General features: G+C 35.3%; 1 protein-coding gene across 1 annotated transcript; it reads left to right on the forward strand.

The window, feature by feature from the left end:
* Positions 1-5,540: 5,540 nt before the first annotated feature.
* On the forward strand, positions 5,541-9,335 carry LOC133780185 (uncharacterized). The gene is made up of 6 exons (XM_062220057.1): positions 5,541-6,704; positions 6,837-6,950; positions 7,098-7,277; positions 7,365-7,434; positions 7,768-8,468; positions 8,538-9,335. Exons 1-6 carry the CDS (start codon positions 5,541-5,543, stop codon positions 9,333-9,335), a joined length of 3,027 nt encoding a protein of 1,008 aa, XP_062076041.1.
* Positions 9,336-10,700: the final 1,365 nt, after the last annotated feature.

The following is a 10,700-nucleotide window of genomic DNA, read 5'->3' on the forward strand; positions in this document are numbered from 1 at the left end:
TTGAGAAAACAACTTTTTGAACTTTTATTGATCATTTGAGTTGGTAAAGTCACATCTTTGGAATTTAAAACATGACATTTACTAGAGGGATGTTTTTCATTTAAGAAAAGTCTTTGTAATAAATTTGTGTTCTATTTATTGTATTTGTAATTTCCTTTTTATTTTATTGTGTTGTCTCTTGTCAAAAAAAAATAATGAAAAAAAAAGAGAAAAAAATATAGATAAATGAAAAAAAAATGGAAAAAAAGAGAACAAGAGCAACACTTCTATTATTTTGTAATTGTAAAAAAAAAAATATATATTTCCATTACTATTATTTTGTGTAATTGTATTAAAAAAAAATTAATTATCATTATAGTTCATTGTCTTATTTATCATTTCTAATTAGTTGTCATTTTGTTCTTGGAGTTTTCTCATGTCAATCCCAAAAGTTGTTTGTCATTTGAATTCCAATAAGTTGATTTGCCTATCTTGTGATCAATATTTGTTCAAATTGCTTGTCCTAAAAAGTTTATCTTTTCTCATTTGAGCGTAAACTGTTACATTTCCAACTCCAAGAGTGTAATCTTTCCCATACAATACTTTCAATGCCCGTGAGGAATTTGGAGTTGAGATCTTTATACTTTTGAGATTTTTCGATACTATTTGTGTTATGACTTGTGATAAAAAGAATATGGTTTGGTGCACACACACACAACTCTGAAATCGCAACTATAGTAGCTTAGATAGTAATTTATGACTTCTTGCTAATACTTTGAAAATGCTTAGATGATTTTGCTTGGTTTGACTTGATTATTCAACTTGATAATTTTATTTTTCGCTTGAATTGTTAGGAACTAGCAATAAGCTAGTTGGGGGTTGTGATTAGTGCTCAAAAATGCAAATTTATTAGTTTTAAAGTGTAAAATAAATTAAGTTTTAATTAATATTTTCATGAATTTATTGTAATATATTTTATAATTGAAAATATTAATTCTAATTTAATTTATGTTTAATTTTCAGGAAATAAATTGCATTTGGACACTAATAAAAATGGAGAATAGAGAAATAGTTAAAACTGAAAAAGAAAATGAAGAAAGTGGTATTTTTGGAAGAAATGAATCTCAGGCCCGTTGGCCCAAGCCCAGCACAAGCTCTCTCTTCTCTTTGCCCAGCTGCCACGTGTCACCGCCACCGCCTGCCACGCGTCCCAGCTCCTCCTTCAGCCTCCTTTCCACCTGCATTGACCCACCATGCACATATATGTATATTATGTACAACGTGACCTTGCCTTCTTTTGCTGAGGCCCAGCGAAAGCCAGCCTTGCCCTCTTTATTTCTCCCTCAACCGAAGGTCCAAAGAGAAGCCTCCTTCAATAGCAGCCTCTCCTTCTCAGCAAGCCCAAGTGGCCAAACAAAGGCCCACAGTTCCAGCAGCCCAAAGCCAGCCCAATGCATCAACACCCCAGCCAGCCGCCTACGTGGCAGTTTCCCGTTGGCTGAAAATGGGTCAAAACCCTCTTGTGTCACCAGCCATATTTTGTGGGTATTGGGCTTTGTAAATTGCTATTTTGAGCTTTATAGATCATGTTTTTGTGGTATTTTATAAAAAGAGCATTTTGACTATACACAAAAATAGATAGGGTAATATTGATAATAAGATTTGATTTTTCAAAATCATATTTTATTATTAATATTTCAGATTTATTTTGTAAACCCCATTTTGTTGTTTAATTTCTTTTTAGTCATTTTCCCCATCTATAAATAGGGACACTTTCTTCACATTTGGTATGTAATTTTTAGAGTAGAGAAACTATAGCAAAATTTCCACTCACTTTCTTCTCATATTTTATTCTTAGAATTTTGTGAGAATCATGAGTATAATGGCCTAATCTTTCTAGGAAGGTTAGGGATGATTCCATATGCAAGTGGTGTTATTTTGCTACTTTGATTTACTATGTTCTTAATGTAATATATTTGAGTTATTTATGTTCTTTCATCTCTATCTTTATTTTATTATCTTTATTTACTTATGCTAATAGTATATAGGATTAGTCATGCTCTTTCTATGTGCTTCTAGTTAGTAAAAGTAATATTGATACATAATTTTAGTCTAATCTTCTATTGCATTATTGCCCTTGGGTATATTGTCATTTTTAGATTTTTTATAAGATTAACATTGTGCTTTTAAAGTAAAGAACTTTATAACTCAAATGAACTTTTGTTAGAAAAACTATGGACTTTAATGTTAGATTTTCTATGTAAATGTTGGGATGTGAACTATTTACTTGTGTATTTTTGTAAATCAAGTAACCAAGTAACTAAGCAAGCATATGGATGATTCTTGAAACCTTTCCATTTCTCAAACTCTTGATTACATCTTACATTTATCTTACCTATCTCACTTTATCATTTCATCAAAAAAATACAATACCAAAATCTCAACCTCTTTCCATTTACAATTTTATTTACTTCTTGTGACTAACTTTTTGTGTTATTTTATACTAACCTTTTGATTTTAGGTTACCTCCTTGTGGATCGACCGGCTGATCTTACTACAACTACCGCTTAGTGTAGTCACATTTTGGGCGTTAAACAGTGGTCGTTTAATCGAAAGGCTCTCGTATGTAATGACCCACTAATCTAGACTATTTGGACCATTAACGAAACTATACATAAAACTTACATTTTTACGAAAATACCATAATTTTATTGAGTAACTTGTAAAATAAGAGTTACTTACAAATAAATAGAATACTAAGAAGGATATGGGATCCCATTGTCTTTAAAAACAAAACATGATTTAAAATAAAAGACACTACATAAATGGTGCGGAAAATACATGTAAAAAGACATAAAACAGAAACTACATCCTCGAATCGAAATAACGCTCGGCCCCTTGACTCCATTCACCATCGATACACATCCTCTAAGCGTCACGAATCTTTCCGCCTCTAAAGCTTATTTTCCTGCACATAAAACAAAAAGGAATGAGCCTAATGCCCAGCAAGGAAAATCTAACACATAGTCATAAACATAACTTCATAAGAAACATAAAGACTTAACATAATACATATAACATACACTTATTATAATGGCCATTATTACTTGGGGTCCCATAGACTAAACAAGCATATGCCCATGGGATTAGTGGGGTCCTACTAGCTAAGTAGGTCATATGCCCATAACCCATTTGGGGTATTGTTAGTCATATGGGTCATATGCCCAAGCCTACAAACATACATGCATACATATCATAACACATTTAACAACATAAAACATAAGATAACATAAGCATATAACATATTGATTCTAGCCTATTTTCCTTACCAAAGTTACCGAGATGTGTGGACTGAGTTGGGACTTTTTGGAACACTCCTAAAACCATAAGAAAGAGTGAGTCTAAAGAAGAAGGAAGATGAAATGAAAGGGATGGAAAGACTAAACCATTTGAGAAACATGCTTACCGAAACTTATGTGCTCAAGAACTTAGATTCCCTAACCAAAATGAAGATTAAGGTTAGAGATTGGGTAGAAGACTATGAGAAAGAAATAACATAATACAGAAATGAACTAGAGTTTTGGTTACCTCAAAGACTTGAAAGACCAATCTACTCCTCAACTGAAATACTATAGAACCTCACTTCCCAAAGTGTTTGATAAGCTTATGATGTTTAAGCTTATGTTTTTCCCAAACCAGGTGTTTATACTCTCACACTCACTTAACACTAGCAGCTTCTGAACTTAGAGCAAAAGGTGAATAATGGCTGGGTACTAGGTCCTATTTATAGAGTTTGGAGATGAAAGGATCTTGATTTTACTTGAATAAAAATAATGGCTTTTTAGGTGAAAATCATTTGAATAATCGTTCAGCAGAGGCTGAAGACTCGTTCAAAAGATGCTGGACTGTTGAAGGAGTTTGAATGGCTGAAAGGAAATGAATTCAAAAGAGTTTGAATTTATGCTGAAGGAGGCGATATATCGCCCCCTGTAGGCGATATATCGCCTGGGCCAGTATGGCCGAGGCGACCGTGCATCGTCTCGTGTTTTCCGTATCTATGTGCTGCGATATATCGCCCCCTATAGCTGCGATATATCGGCATACGCTGAATATTTAAACACGAAATTACACATTTTTAGCTAAGTTTGAATGGAGTAAACAGCCTTGACTAAGCCTTCAACGTATTCAAAGCTGCTGACTGACCCTATAACATTCAAACTTTACTCCTTATTAAATTTAATCCTAAAAAATACTTAATCCTTAATCACCATTCATAACATGTGCTTAAAATCCTATTGGTTGATGTCTAAACCTTATAATATAATAAATATAATCCTTAATTATCAGTCATATAATCAAACCTTAGGTTATACTTAATATTCTTAAACTATAGGTTAAACTTAAAAAATCTATAAGTACTACTATGAGTGTCCAAATAATTCCCGGTCTGAACCAAAAATCCACAGTAACAAAGATAATACTAAACATACTATAATACTACTAAACAATTAGCTAAGTAAAGTTCTTGGACTCTACATCGTAATACATCGATTGAAAGAAGGTGAAAATCCAAGGTCTGTTTTGCTGAACACTATGGATTTGTGGGTGCAGATACATGATCTGCGTACTGGCTTCCAATCTGCAGAGGTGGTTAAAAGGGTGGGGAATTATCTTGGTACTTTTGTGGAAGCAGATCCAAAGAAATTCATGGGACTTTGGAGGGACTATATGAGAGTGAGAGTTACTCTTGATCTGAACAAACCATTGAAAAGGAAAATGAAGCTTCGACGTACTGACTCGGAATGGATTTGGATCGTTTTTAAATATGAAAATGTTCTAACCTTCTGTTTCATATGTGGTTTATTGGGACATTCTGAACGGTTCTGTGAACGATTGTTCGATACGCCACCAGAGAAGATAGTAAAACCTTATGGGGTTTTTATGAAAGCACCGTTACGCCGTCAAACAAAGCTGATAGGGGAAAAGTGGTTACGTAATGGAATGGAAGGATTGAATCTGGGTGGTAGTCCGGCTGAACAACAAATGATGGTGACTCAAGGCAAGGGGAAGTCGAAGGTGGATGGTGCGGTGGGAGGAGCAGTGGGTGGTGCGGTGGGAAGTATGGTGGAGGGTGCGGTGGGTCCGGTGATGACGAATCCTCTCAATATCAATTGTATTAATTCAATGTTAAATGGTGCGGAATCTCAGGAATTACATCAGATATGCAAGAATCATGGAATGATCAACGAGGATCATGGTGTTGACTTAGAGAATAATGTTTTGATAAATAAAGAAAATTTGATAACAGATGTTTATGGAAAATCAATGGTTGCTGAGGTGGCAGATGAGTCAATGGATCAACAAAGTGGGCTGATTATAACAGATTCTAAAAGACGACGTACCATTAATGGGAATAGTAATGGGCTTGGCTTTGTACAAGATAATAGAGAGATGGGCCCTGCGGATGATGAGAAAGAGTGTGAGGAGATGGACCATGATGTTTCTGAGGTTCAAAAAAACTTAGAGTTGGCGGGTTCCAGAGATCGGACCCGCCAATCATTATGAGTATTATCAGCTGGAATTTCCGTGGGCTTGGGAACCCATGGGCTGTTCAATTCTTAAAGGACTTAGTTGTCCAAAAGCGACCCAAGTATGTTTTTCTTTGTGAAACTTTGTGTAGTAAAGAGAAAGTGGAGCATGTGCGAAGGTTGTTGCACTTTGAAGGATCTTTTTCTATTGATTCTCAAGGTCGGAGTGGCGGGATAGCATTACTCTGTAAGGTTCAAGAAGAGGTGACTTTGGTGCGCTTCTCTCATAATCACATTGATGTTCGAATTCATATAGAGGGCTCACAAGATTATCGTTTAACAGGATTGTATGGGGAGCCAAAAAGATCGTTAAGAAAGAACACTTGGGATTTAATTAAGCAACTTAAGGAGGAGTCAATGTTACCTTGGTGCATTATAGGTGATTTGAATAATGTATTGAGCATGGATGATAAAAGAGGAGGAAGACCATATCCAAATTGGTTGATTCATGGCTTTCAGGAGGTTGTTGATGAGTGTGGTTTGCTGGATTTAGAGCTAGAAGGAAATCGGTTTACTTGGGAAAAGGGGCAGGGGACTGAGCAAATGGTAGAGGTGCGACTTGATCGGGCGTTAGTGTCTCAAAGCTGGTATGAGATGTTTAATATGGCCAAATTATTTAATTTGGATATTTCTACATCTGACCATACTCCATTGTTGTTGGACCTAAGCTTTAAGTTGTTTGTACATGCTGAAAAAAGGTTCAAGTTTGAAAATGCATGGTTGCGTGAACCTATGTGTAAGCAATTGGTGAAGGAGAGTTGGGAAGCTTGCCATAATAGTGACATTGGAGTTAAATTAAAGCACTGTAGTGGTGTTTTATGGGAATGGGGAAAGGCCTATACTGGGTGTTTTAAAGAAAGAATTGGTAAGTGTAAGAAAGTGCTAAAAAAGTACAAGTCGAGACGTGATGATGAGGCTGTGAGAAGATATAAGGAAGCTCAGAAGGATTTGCATGAAGTGTACTCTCAACGGGAGGTTTTTTGGAGACAACGGTCTAAGCAGTTATGGTTAAAAGCTGGTGATCAGAATAGCAAGTATTTCCATGCTGCGGCGAGTACAAGAAGAAGAAATAATCAGATTCATAGCTTGTTACGAGATGATGGTGTGTGTGTGGAATGGGAAAATGGTCTCTCAGAGGTAATGCATGATTATTTTACTAATCTTTTTAGTGCTACAATTTCAAATTATGAAGAAGTGTTGGATTCTGTGTGTCCCTCGATTACTACTTCTCATAATGAAGAATTGTTGAGAGATATTGATGAGAAATAGGTGAAGGAAGCGTTGTTTCAGATGAATCCTGATAAGTCTCCAGGACCTGATGGAATGAGTCCCGGTTTTTATCAAAGATGTTGGGATATTGTGGGTCGGGATGTGGTGGATTTGGTTCGTCAATTTTTTGAAACTGGTATTTTTCCTTTGGGTCTTAATGATACTAATATTGTTTTGATTCCAAAGAAAAAAGTTCCTTTGAATATGGGTGATTTGTAGCCAATATCGTTATGCAATGTGCTTTGTCGTATAATTTCAAAGGTTTTGTCCAATCGGTTGAAGAATGTGTTAGCTCATATTATTTCAGATGCGCAAAGTGCTTTTATACCAGGTCGCCTTATTACAGATAATATTATGGTTTCTTTTGAGGTGATGCATTATTTGAAGAAGAAGCGTAGTGGAAAAGATGGGTGTATGGCTCTGAAATTAGATATGAGTAAGGCAAATGACAGGGTAGAATGAGCTTATCTTCGCGCTATGTTGGAGAGAATGGGATTTGCGAGCAGATGGATTTCTTTGATTATGCAGTGTGTTGTCACTGTGAGGTACATGGTTGTGCATGGTTCAAAAGAAATAGGGCCTATTGTTCCTGGTAGAGGTTTGAGACAAGGGGATCCGATCTCCCCTTATTTATTTATCATATGTGCATAGGGTTTTTCTGTGTTGATTTGCAAGTATGAAACTAGGGGAATGTTGCATGGGTGTAGAGTTGCTAGGCAAGCTCCAGTGATATCCCACATGTTGTTTGCGGATGATTGTTATTTGTACTGTAAAGCTACTCTTCAGGAGGCTAGGCATGTTGTGCATCTTCTTCGCGTGTTTGAACAGGCGTCGAGGCAGCAGGTCAATTTTGCCAAGTCTTCGATATTTTTTAGTACAACTACTACACCTCAAATTCGGGCTTAGATGTGTTTGGAATTACAAATGACAGAAGCTGGTGAAGATTGTATGTATTTGGGTCTGCCAAATATCATAGGGAGAAATAAAACAGTGGTTTTGGGTTTTTTGAAGGATCGAATTAGGAAAAGAATTCAAGGGTGGGATGCTAAGCTACTTTCACGAGCTGGTAAGGAGATTCTTTTGAAAACAGTTGCTCAAAGCTTGTCAAATTATGCTATGAGTGTTTTTTTGTTACCAGTTTCAGTTTGTAGTGAGATGGAGAGATTGATGAATAAATTTTGGTGGAAGTCTTCTTCAAGTGATGGATCAAAAGGGATCCAATGGATGAGTTGGAATCGATTGAGTTCTCATAAGAATAAAGGTGGCATGGGATTTAGACACTTGAGGGACTTTAACATTGCTTTACTTGGAAAACAAGCTTGGAGGCTCATAACTAATCCAGATTCCTTAGTAGGTAGAGTTTACAAAGCACGATACTATCCACAAGGGTCTTTCTTGGAAGCGGAGTTGGGTAGTAATCCTAGTTTTGTTTGGCGTTGTATTTTGGAATCTAAGGCTATGATGGGAGGAGGTTTGAGGCGTCGGGTAGGGTCTGGAGTGGCAGTGAGTGTGTTGCGGGATCCTTGGTTACCAAATGAGTATAATCAAAGAGTGAGTTCTAACCATCCTGCTTTGGTGGATATAATGGTGTCTAGTCTTATGATACCAGGACAAATCACATGGGATGAGGATGTAATTTTAGATTTATTTATTGCTCGTGATGCATGGTTAATTTTGAGTATTCCTCTTAGGGCAACTTAGTTGGATGATACATGGGCTTGGGGGAGAGAAAAGTATGGGCACTACACAGTTACAAGTGCTTATAGACTACTTCAAGAAGGGAAGGAAGATCATTCCATGGCTGATAATTCTGGGTTTTGGAAAAAACTGTGGCAGTTGAAAGTGCCTCCAAAGGTTAAAGATTTCCTATGGAGGGCAGTGTCAAGTAGTTTGCCAACAAAGTTTCAGTTGAGAATTAAAAAGGTGGAAGTTGGCGCTTGTTGTCCATGGTGTCTTATAGCACCTGAAACTACTTATCATGTGTTAGTTGAGTGTGCTTTTGTGCAAGAGATTTGGAGTAGTTCTGGTGTCGTCATGTCAGGAGGACATAATTCTAGTTTTGGAGCTTGGTTACATGATATTTTTCAAAGATATGGTAAGGAGAAACGTGTTGAAATTGCCATGCTTTGTTGGTCAATTTGGGGAAGCCGAAATGCTCTAATTTGGAAGCAAAAAAATGCTTCAGTTCAGCAAATCAAAATGACAGCAGCTGTCACACTTGAACAATGGTGCACTGCTCGGGATTCTACTGAAGTCTTTATGGATTCGTTTGAACCAGGAGATGGTCTTGAGCGCTGGACGAAACCGGATTCAGAAACTCTCAAGGTGAATATAAATGCTGCACTGTTTGCTGAAACAGGACGTTATAGTTTTGCTTTCGTCATTAGAAATCATAATGGCAGCTTGTTGGAGGCTCGAACGATGTGCAAACCAGGTGCTCCTCAGCCTGAAGTTGCAGAAGGTATCGATCTTAAAGAAGCTTTGAGTTGGTTACAGTAGCAGCCGTATAGGAAGGTGGTACTCGAAACTGATTGTTTGGTGTTGCTTCAAGCAATTCGTCATCGCTTGACTGCTGGCAGTGCACCACTGCTCTCTTATTTCGGAAGGCTTGTTGAGGATTGTAAGAATTTGATGTTGACTCTTCCTTTAGTTTCCTTGTGTTTTATAAAACGATCTGCCAATAGAGTCGCTCATTGTTTAGCAATAGCGTCTTATTTTATCTCTGATCGTATGTTTTATGGGAGTGATGTTCCCAGTGTTGTTAAGGATGCTTTGTTATTTGATCTGGTTTAATAAAGCTTTTACCTTATTAAAAAAAAAAGTATCATTTATCTTAATCTCATTTGGTCTAAAATATGTTGTTGGTGCATGTTGTCAATATGAAAAATGCAGCCAATGAAGCTATGATGTTTATGCAATAACTAAGGCTCATTGAATTTCAGTCATCAATGGTTTTTTCTTTATTATTATTAATTTATTTATTTAACCTCTTGCTGAAAATCTACATTGATTTGATTTTATTTGTCTCAATCTACTAGGTTGCCTTGCCAACTTTTGGATCAAATTATCATTTTCTAAGGAGATTTATGCCAAAACTAGTGTTTGGGTTGTATAGATGATATTTCTTTTTAAAATATAAATGATAATTTTATAAATTTTGATTAATTTTAAAATAAAATATAATTATTATATGATATTATATACATGGGTAAATATTGAAAGATGCAGATATATTATTGATAGTTATTGAAAATATTTAAAATAAATAAAATATATTAAAAAATACAGTATTTAAATAATATGGAGAAAATAATAGAGAAATTGATATATGGTGTAATGTGAAAAATTAATGTAAATTAGAGAAAATAGAATTTTAGAAATGTATTTTAAATGATAGAGTAGAATGTGCTCTATTGGCTTATTTAATTGTATTGAATTTATACTTATTAGGAACATTAATATAAACTTATTACATGAGGAAAACTTCATACATGTCTGGAAAGTCTCAGCAAAAATGAGATTATACAATTATTTTCTTTTGTCTTTGCTTACATTGTTAACCAAACAAATAAATTAACTTAAATAATAAATACTTTTGTAAATAATAAGTGTGTGAATACAATTTTAAATGTCAAGAAAGTATTTTTTATGTGCACAATATGGAACACAACTCCAATAGCATCTACCATGGGCGTACACATCGATTAATATATACTACAAATACATTTGTTTTTATTGCCAAAAAAAATATTCCAATCTTTTTTCCTGTGTAATAAAAATCAAATAAGAACAAGTATAGAAAAAATATATATATATATATATATTATATAAGAAAGATTATAGTTATAGCTTTATTATTGTTGA

Source organism: Humulus lupulus, chromosome 5 (assembly GCF_963169125.1).
Source record: "Humulus lupulus chromosome 5, drHumLupu1.1, whole genome shotgun sequence".
Lineage (NCBI taxonomy): Eukaryota > Viridiplantae > Streptophyta > Magnoliopsida > Rosales > Cannabaceae > Humulus > Humulus lupulus.

Excerpts from the sequence above, each read along its gene's own strand:
- LOC133780185 (XM_062220057.1), top strand. The coding sequence starts at position 5,541 with ATGAGTATTATCAGCTGGAATTTCCGTGGGCTTGGGAACCCATGGGCT. Across the intron at positions 7,435-7,767 it reads GCCTATTGTTCCTGGTAGAG|AAGCTGGTGAAGATTGTATG; the intron begins GTTTGAGACAAG and ends TACAAATGACAG. Across the intron at positions 8,469-8,537 it reads AAATCACATGGGATGAGGAT|TTGGATGATACATGGGCTTG; the intron begins GTAATTTTAGAT and ends AGGGCAACTTAG.